Source organism: Pipra filicauda, unplaced genomic scaffold, assembly GCF_003945595.2.
Source record: "Pipra filicauda isolate LSUMZ 115617 unplaced genomic scaffold, ASM394559v2 scaffold80_size11013439_pilon, whole genome shotgun sequence".
NCBI lineage: Eukaryota > Metazoa > Chordata > Aves > Passeriformes > Pipridae > Pipra > Pipra filicauda.
Window position 1 is genome coordinate 2,493,623 of NW_024104987.1, and position 20,031 is coordinate 2,513,653.

The following is a 20,031-nucleotide window of genomic DNA, read 5'->3' on the forward strand; positions in this document are numbered from 1 at the left end:
TTTGTGCTGCAGGGATGAGTGGCTGCAGAGGGGAATTCCATCAGGCGTGGCTGTAGCTGCACCTCTTGGTACAGTGTCAATTCTGCAGTTACCTGTGATTATATATGTTATTATTTGGCTGATGGTGAGTCAGTGAGGTCTTTCTCAGGTGAGTGAGGACCTTGTTACCTCCTCCAGGGGGGCTGTGGTGTGTCAGAGGGATGTGGGTACCTGACAGCAAGTGCTGGGCTGATGCCTCTGTGGTGAAGAGACCCTTTCACCCGACCATCCCTTTGTCCTGCAGAAGCATGATCTTGTTGCAGAGGGTTTTAATGGGCCAGGCTAGCCTCCAGTGGGAATCCAGCAAGCCCCAAATCCTACAAAAATCAACAACCCTTGTGTGAGCTGCAAAGAGCATCATCACACTCAAAAGCAATCTGTGAAAGACAGTAAAATGATAACCTCTAAAACAGTAATGCTGTCCGTGTCACTGCCTTAAAATTCAGTGGTGAGAGGGAGCATGGAGCAGATGTGAGGATTTCACTAGATGGCAGCAATTATCTGATCAGTCCTGTGCAGAGCTCCTTGTTCACCTCCCAGAAATAAATGGAATAAACACTGTGTCCTCTGTGCCATGTGGAAAGCGAAGGGAGAATCAACACCGATGGGAATATGCAGCTGATATTTCATAAGTGGGTTTTTTTCCCCTGCTGCATTTGAGTTAATAATTTATTAGCCTTGCCTTTAGCAGCCACATCGTGTACTTTTGAAAACAGACACCTTTTATGTAAGATGGAATCAATTCCCCCAAACTGTTGCAAGGAGAAGCCAAGGTTGGGAATGTGCCTTGGTCAGTGGGGCAGAAGAAATTGCAGAGATTAGAGCAGCAGCATCAGGGATCCAGCTGCTCTTCCCATTTTATACATTAGCATTTCCCTTCAGCCTGACCTTGGCTCTAAGCTCCTCATTTTAGGTCCTTTATTTTATAGGACTAACAAGAGCTCAATAGCATTTTTATCCAAGGGTATTAATTAGTGTTCTCTCTGAACCTCTTGTTGGTCCTCAGGCTCTGCTTGCTGTCCAGTTAACCTTGCTTTACACATCTGGGAATTCTTTTTATATGCATAAAAGTACGTATCTTATATAGATATCCAATTACTCAGTGGTTTTATTTGTAAAATCCCTTTGTGCCTGGGCTGGGATTTAGATAGGATGACCTGTCCTGCAGCCCCTGGGTATGATGCTACCAGGAGAGGGGCTTCTGAAGCTGCCCAGAGGCAGCTCTCAGCCCAGGAGCTTTAGGATGCTGAGGTGATTTTCATCAACACCACAGCTTCAGGAAAACCTACCATGTTTCCCTGACCACAGAGATTGAAGTTTGGTGCTAAAAGGAGCTTATCCCAACCTTGATTATCAAGCCATGACCTGCATCTTCATCTTTGAACATCGATATTTCTATGTTAGTGCTTTTTCCAAGGCTTTAGGGATGTGTCTGGTGTGCTTGGAGCTCTCTCAGGAGGTGGTGGAGCACAACTGCAGAGTTATGTGTCATGTCTGTCCCCAGGCTTGTTTTCTGACCTGGACACCCACTCCCACCTGGGTGTTATCACCTACGGCGTGTCCATGACCACGCTGGAGGACGTCTACCTGAAGCTGGAAGTTGAGGCAGAGATCGACCAAGCAGGTGGGGTGGGCCAGGAATGTTCTCTTGGTTTAGTTTAGTCTCATGTTTGTTTTAATCTCAGTTAGTATGGAATTGTCACTGCCAGCAGGAGGTAAGAGTAACAACTCCTCTCCCAAGGTGCTGCAACAAGGTGGGGCTCCTTTGGCCTGGTAACATTCCAGGCCGTTGAAATATTTAACGTGAAAACCGGGAAAAAGCAGTGAATTGGGCAGGAGGTGGTTCTGGGAGGATCCAGGGGAAAAGCTTTTCACTTATTAATTTTTCATCCAGTGCTCTTGCATCTGACTCCTCTGCTTCACAGTCACACATTTAATGGTTTGCTTTTTTAAAATGTCCTTTATTTTCCTAATGGACTTTTTGCTTTCAAGAATTTATAAATGCACAGCGTGAAATTAATTTCCAACTTTCTGCAACATTAGTGGCTGCACTTAAGGCTGAAACAGCTCAACTTGTCTCAATTCTCCTCCTTTGAAATTAACTTTCAATTCAAATGATAAGCTGAATAGGCTTAATATCATTCCAGAATTAATAAATTCCTTTTTTTTTGTTAACTTTAATCGTTTAAGCTATTTTCATAATTCTAAAGCTTTCTGTGTGATACAGACTTACTAGTATAAGTAAGTATATATACTCTATAGTGTATATATAGTATACTGATATATAAACTTACTAAGTAAGTAGAATTACTACCCTGCTCCACAAAGTTTGTGTGAGTGTGGGAGGATTTAACAGCTGAATATGCTGGTGCTGAATAATACAGGTGCATACACAGGCCAGTGGTATGAAATTGGGGCAAGTCTGCACGTTTTGAGTGGCAAAAATTTGTCATCTGCCTTAAGTATGTGCCATGTGTGTGATGGGGGTGGATCAGTGTCAGTGACCTTGGGATTAAGTTGAGAAATTGGGATGGGATGGGGTGGGATGGGATAGGATGAGATGAATTCTTCAGTAGGAAGGACCACCTGGCTCCTCCACCTCTCCCATTTCAACCCTGTAGCTCTGTCAGAGCATTGACTCTGTAGAGTTCTCCTCTCCCCTTTTTCAGATTACAGCGTGTTCCATTCCCAGCAAGTGCAGGAGGAGGTGGATAACAAATCCTTGGATGACATGGAGCAGAGCCTGCTGATGCTGTCAGAGACAAAGGCTCCAGCCATGAGCAACACAGCCCTGTGGAAGAAGCAGGTTTCCACCATAGCCAAAGTGCATTTCCTTACCCTGAAGAGGGAAAATAAATGTGTGAGAGTTATGTAAGTATTGAGATACAGAAGTCTTAAAACCTGTTTGAATGACACCAGAGAAAGGGCAGGATTTGATTAATTTTTTTCACATACTTACTGTGTTTTAAATGTAAATATGAAGCTGTCATTTCTGTTGAATACATTCTCTTTTGGGGGGTGAGGGAGGTGTTTTAATAACATGCACATAAACTGGACTGGCTTTCGCTGGATTTTAATGAACCCCAAACTTTTTATTTCTTTTCAGGTTGTTGCTTTTTCTGATATTTCTTGTCGTTCAGATTTTATTGTTTTTCATACACCACATCATCAAAAATTCTGTAGCTGCTATCAAACTTTCCCCAGATTTGTACTTGCTGAAGCCTGGAGAGAACTATCACAAGTACAGGAGTCGGCTCCTGCTGCAGAACTCCACAGGTAGGGGAGCAGCTCCTGTCTTCACCTCTCTCTTCAGTGTAGCTACTTTTGGGATTGGGGACAAAATTTTCCTGCAAGTTAACCCAGATGAACAGTTTCCAAGTACCCAGAGATGACAGAGAGTGAATATCATTTGTGCCATAGGGTTTAGTTCACAGATCTTCCTCCTCCTGCCATGTCCAGTAACCTCTTTCTTGCTGTGTCAGAGGATGATCCATATGAAGGAACTGGCCAGAGAGATTTAGATAATCAGCATTAAAATCCTGCTATAAAACACTTTGGAAAATTTGCTTTTTGTTTCAACTTAAGATGTTTTAAAAGTGCACAGCAGTAATCCAGGCAATGGAAAGGAGCATCTGTTCCAGCTGTTGGGAATTTGTGCTTAATACAATTTACTTTTCCTGCTTTTTTTTTTTTTTTTGCTAATTCACTGTTCAACTCAAACCTTGAATATCCTGATAATGCTTGTTGGCAGCTCTGCTCCCTCACTGCTGCACTTGAGTTGCACAAACTAATTGGAGAACATAACAAAAAAATTTTTCCTGAGTTCTTTGGAGGCTGTTGAGTGGGAAACCAAAATAAAATAATCTGTGTTGTTCAGAATAGCAGAGGACTCTCTGGTGGGCATGAGTGAAAGGAAACAGTGATCTTTCATGGGGTTATATCAGTGAGAAAATGCATCAATAATTTTGTGTAAAATACTACAAACTGGTGATAAGGAGGGATTTCAGAGTCGTGGAGATGTGGCACTCAGGGGCATGGTTTAGTGGTGGGCTTGGCAGTGCTGGATTAATGATTGGATTAATGATGTTTAAGCTCTTTTCCAACTTTAGTGATTCTGTGTTTTCTCTGTTCTTGCCAGAATCGGATATCAATGACATTGTCCACTCCCTTGGGAGCATGAACATACTCCTGGAGATGTTCAATGACAGTGATTATGTCTCAGCTGCACCTCACAGTGCAGCTTTAAATGTGTTTGCCCTTCAATCCAGGCAGGTGAGATGGACAGACTGGCTGGGTTGTGCCCCAAAGAGCCCCCAAGCAGCTGCTGGGGGCTGGTTTATGATACTCTTACCTGAAAAGCAACTATTGAGTCAGAGAATCAAGTAATATTACGTTGTATTCCTTATACAAAAGGCCTGAAAAGAGGACTTGTATTAACAGAATGGAAATATTAGCAAAATGAATGTTCTTCCATAATTATAATTACAGTAGGCCAATCAAACTTCCCTCCTCCTTTCTTCCCCAAAATGACACAAAAAGCCAACAGAAATGTTTTATTTCTCAAGGGACCTGACATAGGAATTCTTTTATCTTTTTTTTTTTCTTTTCCTTGTACTGACTGAATTACACAATCTGACAGAAGTACAATTCTGTGGTGCTCTCATGTGTAAAGAAAAACGAGTTTCATGGATTGTACGTGTTCTTTTCCATATGGTCACTGAAGGGCTGTCGGGAAGATGTGAGCTTTGGGGTTGTATTTAATCCCCAGCAGAGGAACTGCTTTGCAGTCTGCCAGCTCTGGTTCTTGTTCCCATTTTTGCTCATTGACACTGCTCCCATCAGTGTGCTAGTGCAGCTCCTCAGCTCCTGTAAATTTTTGCCTGTCTGGTTTTTAAATCCATTAGCGAGAACATCCGAGTGTGGGTCCTTGTGTGTTTTGTTTTTTCAGGCTGTAATTGCCTGGAGTGTCATTTGTCATAGTGTCACAGTTCCATAAAACATGCTGGGAATTTATTCCAAATAATTTGTTCTCTTTGTGAACATGACTGTTTTCCTGAATTAGGTTATGTGTTACAACCACTCTGAGCAGCCCAGAGCTCCCTGCAAAGCAGACTCAATTATGCAAAGATTTTTCCCAATGCTCAGGTTTAATTAAGGAGAGCCCTCTCAGGGAATTGCCCTTCGTGCAGAAGAATTAATACAGCACGTACTTTTCTTCCTAGAATTACGTTTTCGCTGTCATATTCAACAGCACCATGGTGCATTCCCTGCCAGTTCTGATGAATATTGTCAGCAACCTCCTGCTGCGCAGTTTAAATGTGACTGAGAGCATCCAAATCTGGAGCAACCCCTTCATTCAGGTGAGCAGCACCCCAAAAGTCACCCTGAAACATGGGGTGGGCGGCAAAGTGTCCCTGGAGTGAGAGAGGGAGTGTAGAAACACTCCACAAAACAAGGGAAAAGCTGGTTGGGATTGTTTGAGACCTTAAGAGGACGTGAAAGGTGCTGGGGTTTTGCTCTGCAGGTTGTGGAAGTGGAGGAGAAAAGGGCTTGGAAAGAGGATGTGGTGTTGGGAATTAAAGGTTGTACAGGGCTTGGAGTAACCTGGTTTAGTGGAAGGTGTCCCTGCCCATGGCAGGGGCTGGAACTAAGTGATCTCTTAAGATTCTTTCCAGCCCAAACCATTCCATGATCCCATGAAGTTGTTGTGGTTTGTTAGAGGTGACCTGCAGGTGTGGGTCTGCTGCCTCCTGTGCCAAGCTGGAGTGGCCTTTGGGAGAGGAGAGGACCTGCTGCAGGAGATAAATGCTCTAGAAGTTCATTAGCTATTATTTATTCCTCATATAAATACTCCCAGAACTTCCATGGCTGTTTCTCTTCATGCTGCAGCTCAAGTGATGTTGCCGTAGACAGAATTTATATTTTAGCATTTACAGTCACATTCCAACGCTTAAGGTGGTGTCTTGGTCCTGCACATGCTGGCACTGAAGAAATCTGGTTTATATTCCAGAATCTTCCAGACACAATTTTCAGGATGGAGATCTATTTCGAAGCCGTGTTGCTGGGGATCATCATCACTGGAATGCCGCCCTATTTTGCCATGGACAACGCGGAAAACCATAAGGTACCTCCCAGGTGTTGAGCCAGAGACACACAAGAAGTTAAAAATCTTGGATTTTTTTGGGGAAAACTTGAAGAGGGTTTAAAAATGGTGCCCTGAGAGGCAGCATGGATGGGATGGCTGTTTGCTGCCTGGGGTGGAGCAGGTTTGGGAAAAGCTAAAATTGGCAGTAACCGGGTAACACGGGGCCAGATTAACATGGCACTGATTTTAATTACTGTGCAATTAACACTGTTTTCTTCTCCTGTTGCAGATCAAGGCCTACACACAGCTGAAGATTGCAGGGCTCTATCCCTCTGCTTACTGGATGGGCCAAGCCGTCATCGACCTCCCGCTGTTCTTCTCCATCCTCGTCCTGATGATCGGGAGCCTCTTCGCCTTCCACTATGGGGTTTATTTCTATGTGGGCAAGTTCCTGGCTGTGGTGAGTGTGGTGGGGAAGGGAGAGCCTGGTTACCTTGTTTTCTACGAGTGTTTATTTCTCTTGGGTGGTTCAGTTGAATTTTTCCAATGGATTTATGGGGAAAACGCCCAAATAAAGCCTCCGGCGCTGAGGCTGCACCAAAGGCAAAACACTTTTTGTGGGGAAAATTGTTCAGATCTTGGAGTTTCATTCAGAGCTGGAGCAATAAAGCTTTAAAATACCAGCGTTTTCCAAGGAGGTGCTCCTTCTTTTTTTCCCTGTTTTCCCAGCCTGCTTTGTGCTCTTTGCTGGGACTGATAATTGCTCTGTTTGCATCAACGCACTGCTAATGACAAGGTCACAGTGACTTTGAGCACAGCCCATCTCTGCAGTGAGCTGCAGCATGTGATTCAACTGAAGACACCACAAGACTTCGTGTCTTTGATATTCAGAGCGGGCTTCCCTGTGAGATTGGCTGTAATTGAGAGGAATCAGCTTTTCCTTGCTGCTTTCCCAGAAGCTCTGAGATAATCAGGTTTGGGATGTGCTGCAGGGCTGGTTCTCTCCCCTTGTTTTAATTTCTACACAAATGCCAAGGTAGAATTCTTACTATTTGCCAAAATCTTGAGGTCGGCATTTATGGGATCCTGTGTTATAAAAAAAATGGGGAAGAGTTTAAAGGAGGGAGGTTCCTGCCTCACCTCACACTCTTGCATTTGTGTCTCTAATAATATATGTACCAAGGCAGCAAAATAAATCAAATTAAGTGACAAAGATGAATTCAGAGTTATGTATCACACCAAAGTCATTCCAGCTGATACTTAAACAAGAAATTCTTGCTTCACATTCCTGAGAAACCTTCCCTGTGTTTGCAGATTTTTTGCCTGATTGGTTACGTCCCCTCAGTTGTGCTCTTCACTTACGTGGTCTCCTTCACCTTTAGAAAAGTCCAGAACACGAAAGAATTTTGGTCATTTATATTTTCAGTGGTGAGTAACTTGACCTTGAGTTGGGATAACAGGGAAGATTGGTGAGCTCCACAACAGCTTCCCAGTTAATTTATTTAACTGTCTGCCCTTAATGCACAGGAAATGTGAAACATTTACCAGCATCTCTGTCTTCCTGTCACATCCTAAATGATAAAAGCTTTAAAAAATATGCCTCAAATTAGTTAACTTACGCTTAGAGAGTCTGAACTGGATGAAAATGGACTTTTTTTCCTTTTCTTTTGTACAGACAGCCTTGCTCTGCACAGTTGTCACTGAAGTGGCCTTTTTTCTGGACTATTACGTGGTAACCACCATCCTGCATTATGTCTTCTCCATCTTCATTCCTATTTATCCCCTTATTGGCTGTCTGATTTGTTTTATAAAGGTAAGGGGGCACAGGGGATCCTTTTCAGAGCACTTGTAGCTGGCTGGGACTGGGTGGGTATCTTTAATGTGTCATCTGTAGCCATTTAGCATGTGAAGAATAGCAATGCTGGGGAAAAAACCCACCTTTTTCCTGTTAAGCAAAGTGTTTCAGTTTTAAAATGAGGAAAGCAACAAGTTTTCCATTAATTTTTTTTCCAGTACCCGAAGGGAACCTACAAGAAAGATGGAGAGGGACTTTTTACAAGAGTGTGTAGTGACAGGATATGGGGGCATGTTTTTAAATTGAAAGAGAATAGATTTAGATTAGATATTAGGAAGAAATTCCTCCCTGGGAGGATGGGGAGGCCCTGGCACAGGTTGCCCAGAGAAGCTGTGGCTGCCCCATCCCTGGAAGTGTCCAAGGCCAGGTTGGATGGGGCTTGGAGCAACCTGGGCTGGTGGAAGGTGTCCCTGCCCATGGCAGGGGGTGGGAATGAGATGATCTTTAGGGCACCTTCCAGCCCAGCCATTCCACGATTCCGTGATATCCAAAGGAAAACCATGTGTTTCTCAGTGAGCAAACCCCATGATGGGGTTTTGGGAGTTGGTGGCTTGAAACCAGGAGCAGCCCCCGGGATTTGGATGGAGTTTTATCGGTGTCAGACTCATGCAATTAGAGCAGAGCTCTGAAAGTGCTTGAGCACCATAACTTAAATAGCTGCTGGAGATTAAATACACAGCCTCTGGTAGGTGGTTATGTGTGTTTTTTTCCTGAATTTTCAGGTCTCCTGGAAAGGCAAACGGAAGAGTGGGGGATACTACGACCCGTGGGACCGGCTGCTGGTGGCAGTTCTGGCTGTGAGCATGGCAATTCCATTATCTGCCTTATTTGCCCTAGGGAATTGCTGGCTCCTGCTGGGAACCCCTTCTGTTCACATCTCTGTTAATAAAGATTTGATCTAGTGCTCAGCACTGCTGAGCCTGCAGCTCCTGCAGCCTGTTGCAGCATGAGCAGAGTCAGTAAAGCTCAACATCTGCTGCCTCAGTGGCCTTAGTAACACTGCCAGCATTAATTCTGATTATTATGGGAGTCTGTGCTGATGGAGCAAGTACTCCAGAGCAGGGGCAATCCCTTGTCTCTCCAAACCCCCCAAATAATTGCCCTTAAATCTGAGCAGACTTTGATTGTGCATCCTCAGATGCGTTTAGTGATGTATTTAACATCTTGGAAACACCAGCACTTCTGTGGTGGTGCAGAGCTGGAGCTTCTCATCCCTCATCACACTGGTGGGGTCACCTTTGGGGTCACCAGCCCTGGAGGGCTGGCAGTGCTCCCAGTAACCAGTGTTTGTCTGCTTCAGCCCTATTTGCAGTGTGTCGTGTGGCTCTTCCTGCTGAGGTGCTTCGAGCTGAAGAACGGAGGGAGGACGGTCAGAGAGGATCCCTTTTTCAGGTGTGTCTCTTAAACAGCCTTTTTTTATTATTTTAAAGCAATAGTGCAAAGAAACTGCTTTTAAAGGTGCTGCTGGTGGTGAAACCGGAGTGTGCAGTGAAAGGAATACAATAACTTTCATTATATTCCATCCCAGGTGTCTGAAAAATTCGTTTTCCTCGCTTCAGTTGTGTGAAATTCAGGCACAGAAGGGCAGAAATAGGGGTTTTTTTTCTTTTTAAGTTATTTCAGTGCAAAATCCGGAATTTTGTAAGCGTGTTCCCTGTATGAAAACAGGGGGACTAACCCTTTCCCACTGCATGACTAGAGATGCCATAACCCAACAAATAGCTCAGCACAAAGGTGACACGGTGACAGTCCCCTTCAGCTCCTCCTGCTCTCAGATGAGCTGCAGGAATCTGTCCCTCCTGGGCTTGGCAAACACAAATGGCTTTCAGCATCAAAGCCCTGAGCCAACCTCAGCTCAGTGTTGTGTTCTTCCCCTTCAGAAAATGCTTTACAAAAGCCAGAACCTGGAAGTTCCCAGATGTGCCACATGAGGAGAACGAGGATGAAGATGTGAGGGCAGAGAGACTGAGAGTCAAAGAGATCCTGAGCAGCCCCAAAAGTGAGGAGGTAAAGTCCTGCACGCCCGCAGGCACTGCCCAAACCCCACATTTGGAGGTTTCCCAGAGCTGCTGGGATCTGCAGCCACTTCCCTCTCCCCTACTAGATGCCAGCAATCCTGGTCAGCAGCTTGCACAAGGAGTTTGATGAAAGGAAGGAATTTCTTCTGGGGAGAAAAATAAAGAAAGTGGCAACAAAACATGTTTCTCTCTGCGTAAAAAAAGGTTGGAGTTCAGTGACTTGCTGTTGAGCTGTTCTATGTACAAAAACAACCCTTGGATCCGTTTATCTGACCTTGTGGGCAATGGTTTGTGTCATCCTTTCTTTAGGAGAAATACTGGGTTTGTTGGGACCCAACGGAGCTGGGAAAAGCACGTTAATTAATATGCTCGTCGGGGAGATTGAACCCACCAGTGGGCAAGTATGTTACATGCTACAAGTTATATAAAAAATTAACTTTTATTTAGATTTTATTATTATTGTTATTTCGAGCGTTCCTGAGTGCAATGTGCAAAACCAGTTTGGAAATCTGTAATGTTCTGGAGCGAGGTCTGTGCGTTTTCCTCGCAGGTTCTGATGGGAGATTATTCTTTGGGGCTGAGCAGTGAAGATGACTCCGTGAAATTTGTGGGGTACTGTCCTCAGACAAACCCTCTCTGGCCAGATATTACACTGCAGGAGCACTTTGAAATTTATGGTGCTATCAAAGGAATGAGTCAGTCTGATGTTAAGGAAGTCGTCAAACGGTGAGTAGTTCATTTTAAAAATCCTTGAGGTTTAGCTGGATTTTTCTTAGGGTTTTTTCAGGTTTATTGCTGGAGGGGTTTTGCCCCTTTTATGGTGTTTTATTCTTCACCCCAAGTGCAATTTCTTTTTTTTTTTTTTTTCGTTTAAGTTGAATTGGATCTTTCCAGCAAACTCAGCAAGTGTGAATATTTAGGTGAGGAGATACAGGTTCAGCCACACAAAATTCAATTGGCATTTCTAATTTTTGTATATATTTTTTTTAAAGTTAGGAAGTGCTAACAATGACCTTTGGAGAAGCTGCAAGGGCAGAGAGTCCCAGGCTTGGAGCTGTTTCTGGGTTGTCACCACAGGCTCCTCCAGGACGTGGGGCAGGTGGCTTTTGTACGGAAGGACCCACCTCCAATTCTACTTATTGCTCTGCTTTTTTTTGTACTTCCTATACAAATATTTGTAACTGAGCTTTTCAAACAGGGTTGTTTGCACACTGGGATGAGGGGGAAGCTGAACCATCATCCTTTCTCTGGTCCTTCCCCTTCCGCAGCATCGCGAGCGCCCTGGATTTGAAGGATCACCTGCAGAAGACGACGAAGAAATTGGGTGTGGGGCTGAAACGCAAGGTATGGAGGCTGTTTGGATGCCTGTGCTCGGGGTCAGCAGCACCACTCTGCCCTCACCCTGCCCCTTTGCCTCCCTGCCAGCTCTGCTTTGCCCTCAGTATGCTGGGAAACCCCCGGGTCACGCTGCTGGATGAGCCGTCCACCGGGATGGATCCCAAAGCCAAGCAGCACATGTGGTGAGTGCCCCCAGGCCCAGGCTGGCCACAGGGTGCTTCCTCCTTGGGAATGTGCCTGAATTTGTGTGCATTATCCATGTTAACACTAGGGAGAGCCGTAGACAGGGAGTCACAGAATGGTTTGGGTGGGAAGGGACCTTAAAACTTATCCAGTTCCACTCCCTGCCATGGGCAGGGACACCTCCCACTAGCCCAGGTTGCTCCAAGCCCCATCCAACCTGACCTTGGACACTTCCAGGGATGGGGCAGCCACAACTTCTCTGGGCAACCTGTGCCAGGGCCTCCCCATCCTCCCAGGGAAGAATTTCTTCTAGTATCTGCTCTAACCTGCCCTCTGGCAGTTTAAAAACATTCCCCTTTGTCCTGGCACTCCAGGCCCTTGTCCAAAGTCCCTCTCCAGCTCTCTTGGAACCCCTTTAGGCACTGGAAGGTGCTTTAAGGTCTCCCTGGAGCCTTCTTTTCTCCAGGTGAACACCCCCAGCTCTCCCAGCCTGTCTTCCTACCAGAGGTATTCAGCCCTCAGAGCATCTCCATGACCTCCCCTGACTTGCTCCAGCAGCTCCACATCCTCCTGTGTTGGGAGCCCCAGAGCTGGACACAGTGATCTGGGTGGGGTCTCACAAGAGGGGGAAAATCAACCCAACCTCAGTGCCAGGTGCACTGTATCTATGTCCTCCCCCAGAACAGCTTGGGGATTAAAAGCTTGAAAGCTGAAAGAAATCCTTAAAATAATACAAGGAGTACAGATTTGAGTCATCTTTGGAAAATTCAGGTGTTAATTGTTGCTGTGGGAGTAGTGTCAGTCCATAGATAGAGGGTTTGTGTTGGACCATCACAGCCTTCTTTTCCTACTAACCCAGGAATTACTGTTACCTGCCAAGTGTTTTGTTCAAGGATGTTTTTTGGCTGTGTTTTGTAGGAGGGCAATTCGAGCAGCCTTCAAAAACAAGGAGAGAGCAGCAATCCTGACCACCCACTACATGGAGGAGGCAGATGCTGTGTGTGACCGTGTGGCCATCCTGGTGTCTGGGCAGCTCAGGTACCACCAGAGCCTCCCCCTGGGGCAGGGGGGACAGGACAGCTGTCAGCCAAAATATATTCCTTTGAAAATACAGATAGACAATTTTTTTTGTACCTTAAATCCGGAACAAAATTAATCTTAAACTGCCAGAAGGGTCTGTTTGAAGTTCAGCTGCTCCTTGAGTGTGGTCTAACATGTACAACTGGTATTTTCTCTCTGCAACTGCTAGATGTATAGGTACTGTCCAACACCTGAAGAGTAAGTTTGGCAGAGGATACTTCTTGGAGATGAAACTAAAAGAAACAGCAGATGTGCAGCAGGTGGAGTATCTGCAGAGCCAGATTTTGCACATCTTCCCCAACGCCAACCGCCAGGAAAGGTGAAGTTTGACAAACACGCAGAAAATGATGTTAATAAAAGCCTCTGATTTCTCAGCAGCAACTTGGCACCGGGTAGGGAATGTAAATATTTACACACAGCGAAAAAGAGGAAGGGTTTTGGGAACCAGCAGAGCCCAGGCTGCCAGGGCAGGGCCGGGAGCCCGCGCAGATGTTCGGCACGGGGGAAGCAAAACTCGATTTCTGCATAGCTGTTGCCTGACAACTTCCTCCTTGGTCAGGGCCTCTGGGAACTGGGGAAAAGCAGAGTCACTGGCCCTTACCTAGAAAAGCCTGAGTGTTCTCTGGGGCATCTCAGAGTTTGAGGGTGGGCTGGTTAGTTTTCCACCAGCAGCTTTCTTTGAACTTTTGCCGTATGAACCTGAGGGTGACTGCTGACGAGCCTCTCCAAAAAGTGCACTGCAGGCATCATATAAGGAGTGTTCCTCAAATGTGGGGGATCTGGAGGGGGGAAAGTTCCCTTTTCAGCAGCAGATGTGTGGGGCAGAGCAGCTCCCTGTCCTGGAATCTGAGTTGTGGGAACTGCCACGTGGTGCAAAGTTCCAGGAGATGCTGTGACCTCTAAGCTCATTTCAAAGGAAAAAAACTCAGAACTTCGGGACTTCCAGGCAGCGAATCTTCCATGAGTAAGCAGAATAGGAATGGTTGAATCAAAGTTGAAGAGCATGTAAGTCATAGAACAGTCTCTGGGGATCTCAGCTGGTGCACCTGGACCTGCATCTCTGAGATGAAAAACCAGCTGGAGCTGCATCATTCCTCCTGTCTTTATGATCATGATGAGTCAAAATGCCCAAAGGAACACTCAGAGAATGGGTTTAAATCCATTCAGTTGGATATTAATATTTTTACTTGGAATGATTTTGCTTGAAGCTAAATTAGTTTTGTCTCTTTGTTCCAGTTTTGCTTCTATTTTGGCCTATAAAATTCCTAAAGAAGATGTACAGTCGCTTTCACATTCTTTTTCCAAGCTGGAAGAAGGTAATTAAGCACTTGCCATAGTTCACATACAGAAATCCTTTTGTCTCCTATAAGTGACACTTTTGTCATGCGGTGTTGCTGCTCCATTTCTGTTCCACATTTATTTAATTTACTTTTCTTTTATCATTGTTGTCCCCAACTCTGTTTCTTGTGAAATCACGAGTAAGCACTTGTACCAGCTTAAAATCCAGTTGTGTGAGATAGTGAAGTATCCCTAAATCTGCTCTTATTAATTCTTTCCACAGTAAAACACACCTTTAACATCGAGGACTACAGCTTCTCTCAGGCAACACTGGAACAGGTATGTTAAATGATATTTTGTGGAAGTAAACCCTGCCAGGTGAAGGTGTCAGACAGAGGGAAGGGTTAGATTGGATGTTGGGAAGAAGTTCTTCCCTATGAGGATAGTGGGACACTGGCACAGGCTGCCCAGAGAAGCTGTGGCTACCTCATCCCTGGAAGTGTCCAAGGCCAGGTTGGACGGGGCTTGGAGCAACCTGGGCTAGTGGAAGGTGTCCCTGCCCATGGCAGGGGGTGGAATGGGATGAACTTTAAGGTCCCTTCCCACCCAAACCATTCCATGATTCTGTGGTGAAGGGCCCTGTGCAGGCAGCTCATCCCCCATGCCTGGCTTTCAAGCCACTGGGGCCACTTTACTGATGCCTGTGTGGGTATTTTTGGGAAACTGAGTTCCCCTTTTTCCAAAGTGAATAGGAATTGCCAGTTCCCCCTCTCCTCTTTATTCCCATTTTCTCCTTTAAAAATAAGATGCCAACTGCAGTGACTGGAGGAAAATAAATTTGTGGCATTAATGGGAAAGCTGCTCTGATTTATTCCGAGGTCGAGCGTCACTGTTCATGGCTGAAAAGAGGGTGAAGCTGAGGCTTGTTATTGCTTATTCTTGATTAATTATTGCTGATGATAAATGTCCTTCAGAATGTTCAATTTCCTTTTCACTGTGCTTCTAAAGAAACGAGGTGGGAGGGTACAAGCAAGGAGAAACCCCCCAAAATACTAAAAACTTGGAGATGAAGCGATGCTTTCAGTGCTCATGAGGTTTTTAGCATGGGTTGTATTTGTGACTGAGAATGTTCTTACAAGGAGCACGCGGGGTATTCATGTCCTCTCCATGTGTTCCAGGTGTTTGTGGAGCTTGCTAAAGAGCAGGAGGAGGAGGACAGCAGCTTTGGCACCCTGAACAGCACGTTGTGGTGGGAGAGGACGCAGGAGGACCGAGTCATCTTCTGAGCTCCTCGTGTCCAGATCTGCTCAGAAGCTGCTGGTGGTGCCAGCAGTGATCCTCTACACACACGCTGGGGCACGTGCCTGGAAAACACTGGAGCTGGGAAGGACAGGGAGAACTGTGTTTGGAAGCCCTGAGCGTGTCCCACCATCCTGGCCTTAGGAATAACGCCACAGTCGCGGTGTGAGCGTCCCCAGCTGACCTGGAATTCCTCCTCCCCTCGCTGTTCCCTGCTCTGTGTTGGGCAAGAGGACACTGGTCGTCTCCTGGTGTTGGTGGCTGGTGCAGGAGCTCCCACCTGCCTTCCCTCAGCCCTCCCATGCCTGGTGGGTGCCAGAGGTTGGGCTGTCTTAAAAGGAGACCCTGCATCTGAGCAAAGCCAGGTGCCAGTGGAGCATCCTTCCCTGTGGGGCTGGTTCACAGGGTCCTGCTGTGCCCTGTACCCTCAGCTGGGCACTGCTGCCTGTCCCACAAGGTGCCCTGCAGACACAGCCCTGCAAGGTCCTGCTCCTCCACCAGCTCATCCATCCCTGCTTATGCTTTGAAGATGCACCTGCTTAGAAGAGAGGGGGGGAAACCACTCCAGAGTAACTGCATCACTGCAGAGAGGGTCCTGAATTCCCAAAAAACCCACTCCAGAGTAACTGCATCACTGCAGAGAGGGTCCTGAATTCCACCGCGAGCTGGGCTTGGCATCTGACCAACGTGAAAATGTTCATTTTACAGGCATAACATGGCACTTGTTGGCACTTCCGTTCATTTCTCCTGCAGGTTGGCAGCTGTGGCTGAGCCCTGCTGCCGTTGTGGGTGGCACTGGTGTTTGTCCTGCATGCACTGGGGTGGCAGGGGGTGCACAGAGGGGATCTGTTCCTTCCCCCGCCTGGGGAAAGTACAAAGACATAACTGTGTAGTCACGGGATTTGCAGAGATGTGAGTATTCCTTGTGTTCATTAAAAACAGCCTGATTCTTTCCTTGGGTGTAACAACATGTGTCCTGCCAGCTGCTCTCAGACACAGTCCTTTGGAGATGTTTTCATTCTCCTTGCCAGTGGATTCATAAGTACACGTACCAGTGTTTCCTAATCCCTCTCTGTTGGGATAGCAGTCAGTAACACAGGGACACTTGCTTTGTCCTGGCCTGGCAATTTGTCACTGACCTTTGTGAAAACCAAGCTCAAATGATCCCGATTCACAGCCTCACCCGCAGGAATGGTGCCTTTTGGTTTGCACAGAAGCACTGAGAGGAGTAGAATAGGTGATCCTTCAGCCTAAGAGATGACAGATGTATGTTGAAAATATTTTGTTTGGTTTTTCTACACGAAGATATCATCATTTTATTTTTTTTTTTAGTTTTATAAGGTGAAATTAATGGTTGCTCCCAGTTTGTTTTGCTCTGCAATGAACAGGTACAGAGATGTGTTTATATCGAGATGTTGGCTTCATAAGTCATATCATTTATGTCTCTTCACAGTAAAGTTAGAAAAGATCTTTTGTTTTTCTTGTGAAAACTCAAAAAACTGGGTTAAGGTGGAGTTGTCCCAGCTGTTTGTAATTATCAGGCAATAATGTGTGTAACGTGTCTGATAATGGTTTATCATTGTGTTGAGCCAAAACCTGTTTTGATTAGTTTCTTAGTCCACTGTAGGGAGATGTGAGCTCTTTATGTACCACTTTGCTTCCTCTTCTTTTGTGCCTGTGCATTGCATATGAATGTGCAGCTTTGGTTTTGTGGTTAAAAACCAGCCCAAGCACTGCAGAAAGCTTGGACATGCCATTTCTTCCCCAGGCAACCACAGCCTGTGGTTCTGCCTGTTTTGGTGAGCCCTGGAAGTGAAACAGAGGTAAAGGGTGGCATTAAAGCACCAGCCTCTGAACTGCAGCTCCAGTGGAACCTTCTAGGGGTGAATCTTCCCTGTCAGAGAAGAAAATGCCCCAAATTCGGGTGTTTTGTTTGTTTAGCCCCCGGGCCCCCCAGCCCATTGCTCCCAGCCTGAGCATTTTCCTTTATTTGGAGCAAAGGTGGGACCCAGGATTTTGTCTGGTGGTACTTTCCCTTGTAGGTAGGTACAAGTTCAGTGTGTCTTCTCCAAGTCCCACATTTCTTACTTTGTAAGTGGTGTGTCAGCCAAGTGTCACATCAGTCCATCAGTGCACAGCACATTCTTGTCACGTGAACTTATGGAAGCCCAGTGTGACCTGTGAGCCTTGGTGTCTTCTTTTCGTTTTATTCTTTAACTTAGAGTTAATAGCCTGTAAAATAGTTCTGTACTGCCTGGGTGACAACGTCCTGTTTCAGATAGTTCCATATTATCTGACTTTTCAAATGGATCATATGAAAACTTGGGTTAGCAGCCAGATGAGCTCGGTTTGGTGCTGTTGTTTATCCTGGAGGAACCCAGGGGATGGTGGCACTGTATTTGTGCAGCTACATGGACAAAGATTTTTGGCTCATTTAAGTGACTGTGCGTTTGGGTGGGATCTTTTTGGCATGGTGACATCGTGTGTCAGTGGGGGGTAAGATGCCACCCCCAAACATCACTGTCATCCTAGTGTGTTGTGTCAGAAGTGTTTCAAAGCGTCACACAATGTCTGTAATTGCCAGGACAGGGGGGAAACACGTGCAAAATTAATCCAGAGAATCCCCTGGAAACACAAGAGCTTTGCTGCTGTGCTTTTGAGTCCCTTTGTTCAGCTGTTATCAGTGACATGCCAAGTCCCAGGTGTACAACACACACAGCGTGTGCTGTAGGAGATAAACTGGAGCCAAGGCAGCTGGATTTGGGGCAGATCCACCCCGTTTGGGTCACCATTCCCAGGTGTGATGGTTTTAGTTATCTTGCAAGGTTGTTGTGAGATAGTAGCTGATACATCCAAAGCTTGGAAAACACGTTTACTTTGTGGTGTTGTTACAAGGTTGTATTTTTCTATGGAGAATTTTATGTGTCTTGAGTTTTGTTTACACTCCTGAGAGAAGTCCTTATTTAAAAATATCTCTGTATAGTGAGTGAAGTCTATTGCATAGCCAACATCCAGAACTTTGGTAGCAGAAGCAGAAGGTGTTGGGCCTAAAGGTGCCACGTTTGTGATGCTCCTCCTGGTGTTGAACCACGTGCAGTTCATTTTATACACTTGCCTTTCTTTTACCACTTGGCTGTACTTGTAAAGGTGAGGATTTTCCTTTCCCTGCAGAAAGTACTAGCGAAATAAAGATGGGTTGGATTGTTAAACGCTCGGCTTTCTGTCATGTGTGTGTTTTGCCAGAAACAAAGGGGTTGTTTTCAAAGGCTTTGGCTGTTCTTGGGCTTCAGGTGAGTGGCTCAGGCAGAGTGTGGGGGGCCCCAGAACTTGGCTTGGCTGGGAGGGCAGACTGTGTATTCTTAGCTGAATTTGGGGAGTTTTTCAGGATTGCAACACTTGGGACTCGACCTCCCGTGGTTGTCTCCCGTTTTGCAGCCGGATTGATTCATCCCAACTTGGGGCTGGAAGTGCCCCCCCGGCAGCTGTGCGCTCCTGGCACGGCACGTCCTGCATCTGCAGGGATGAATCACCTCCAGCCACTGGAAAATTAACCCCACTGAATGAAAAATAGTTCATTTTTCTGGTTGGAGCTGTGCCCCAGGCGAACTCGCTGGGTGGGTGAGTGGGTGCTGGCTCTGGGGTAACAGGGAGGTTTGGCTGAAGGTGAGACATGGAAACGTGGTCTGCAGGGGTGGAGGACACTGTCTGCTCCTTGGATGTCCTCTGGGACTGCTGGCTCCCCAGAGTGACCCTGCTGAGGAGGAGGAAGAGGAGGAGGAGGTCACCTCCAGCCCTGTGGATCAGTGAAGGGTGTAGCAAACTGAAAGAGGTTTGTGCTCTCCAGACCCATCACTGGAGAGGAAAATAACCCCAAAGAAATCTAATCTCATTTTGGTGACAGTTCCCAGAATTTCATACTTGTTTGTCTTTCATGGTGTGTAGGGGCAGTGTGCCATGTATTTTTTTTTTTTAAAAAGCTGTAAAATTAATTCATTCCCTTATAATACTGCCTTTAAGAGACCTTCAGAAAGTCCCTGATTTAACATGCAGAATTTCTCTTTGATAAGGGTTTCCTGGAGCTCTCGCTGTTCCTTTTTCCTGCAATGCACAGCTTGGTATGTCCCTCTGGAAGGGTCTGGCTCCATTCCCAGCCCTTCCACTCTTCCTGGCAGATATAAAGGATGGTCCCAAGTCCCCTTCTCAGAAATCCTATGGAGCATCTGCTTGGGGATTTAATTAATGGTATTTTGTGTGTTCTCCTGCTGCTTTTCAGTGAAGCCCTGAGGGTTTGCCTTGGACTGGGGTCCAGCAGCAGAGCCATTCCCAGTGCCCAGGATGGGAAATCCTAAGAAACACTTTGGAGCAGGTGTTATTTTTATGTTGAAAAGCCTTTTCTGTAGCTGATGTGCAGTCGTACCAGGGCTCCCCAGGGCTAGGTGCTGCCAGCACACTGTGGGCATGGTCAGAAACATGCTATTTTTTAGTGAAGTGCATCTCAGAAGGGCTTTTTGCAGTCACGAGGAGCCTTCCCCATTTCCCACTTGTTGCCCAATGGGAAGTGATGCTGGAAAACACTCTCCTAAATGAGCTCATTCCTTGAAAATGAGTAAATCAGCAGCTGCAGCAGAGCTACAGACTTTTGTTAAGCAACAACCAGACAGCCCTTGTTTGGGTCAGCTCTGCAAATTAGATGCACAGTTCTCAAGCTGTTGAAATTCCAGGACAGTCAAATTAATTTAACTGGTTGAGTTATCGTGTGGCCATACTCCCTTCCAGCTCATTTGGATTTCCTGGCTTATCTGATTTCCTCACCTCCCTGTTTTGAATGCAGATCCACTGGAAAGATGTTTTGTAAA

General features: G+C 46.0%; 1 protein-coding gene across 3 annotated transcripts in view; it reads left to right on the plus strand.

Moving 5' to 3' along the window:
- Positions 1–18,384, plus strand: part of ABCA5 (ATP binding cassette subfamily A member 5) — a 36,568-nt gene extending 18,184 nt beyond the window's left edge. For all 3 annotated transcript variants that reach the window (XM_027736553.2, XM_027736552.2, XM_027736555.2), the window contains 22 exons: positions 1,544–1,663; positions 2,709–2,910; positions 3,146–3,315; positions 4,178–4,311; positions 5,262–5,399; positions 6,050–6,163; positions 6,414–6,584; positions 7,439–7,552; positions 7,800–7,937; positions 8,702–8,776; positions 9,280–9,371; positions 9,860–9,986; positions 10,084–10,201; positions 10,307–10,398; positions 10,548–10,723; positions 11,266–11,341; positions 11,423–11,517; positions 12,437–12,556; positions 12,768–12,917; positions 13,835–13,914; positions 14,160–14,215; positions 15,055–18,384. In XM_027736553.2, the coding sequence (XP_027592354.1) occupies positions 1,544–1,663; positions 2,709–2,910; positions 3,146–3,315; positions 4,178–4,311; positions 5,262–5,399; positions 6,050–6,163; positions 6,414–6,584; positions 7,439–7,552; positions 7,800–7,937; positions 8,702–8,776; positions 9,280–9,371; positions 9,860–9,986; positions 10,084–10,201; positions 10,307–10,398; positions 10,548–10,723; positions 11,266–11,341; positions 11,423–11,517; positions 12,437–12,556; positions 12,768–12,917; positions 13,835–13,914; positions 14,160–14,215; positions 15,055–15,162 (2,666 nt within the window). In that variant the 3' untranslated portion in view covers positions 15,163–18,384. The remainder of the gene's footprint in view (positions 1–1,543; positions 1,664–2,708; positions 2,911–3,145; positions 3,316–4,177; positions 4,312–5,261; positions 5,400–6,049; positions 6,164–6,413; positions 6,585–7,438; positions 7,553–7,799; positions 7,938–8,701; positions 8,777–9,279; positions 9,372–9,859; positions 9,987–10,083; positions 10,202–10,306; positions 10,399–10,547; positions 10,724–11,265; positions 11,342–11,422; positions 11,518–12,436; positions 12,557–12,767; positions 12,918–13,834; positions 13,915–14,159; positions 14,216–15,054) is intronic.
- The last annotated feature ends 1,647 nt before the right edge of the window (positions 18,385–20,031 follow it).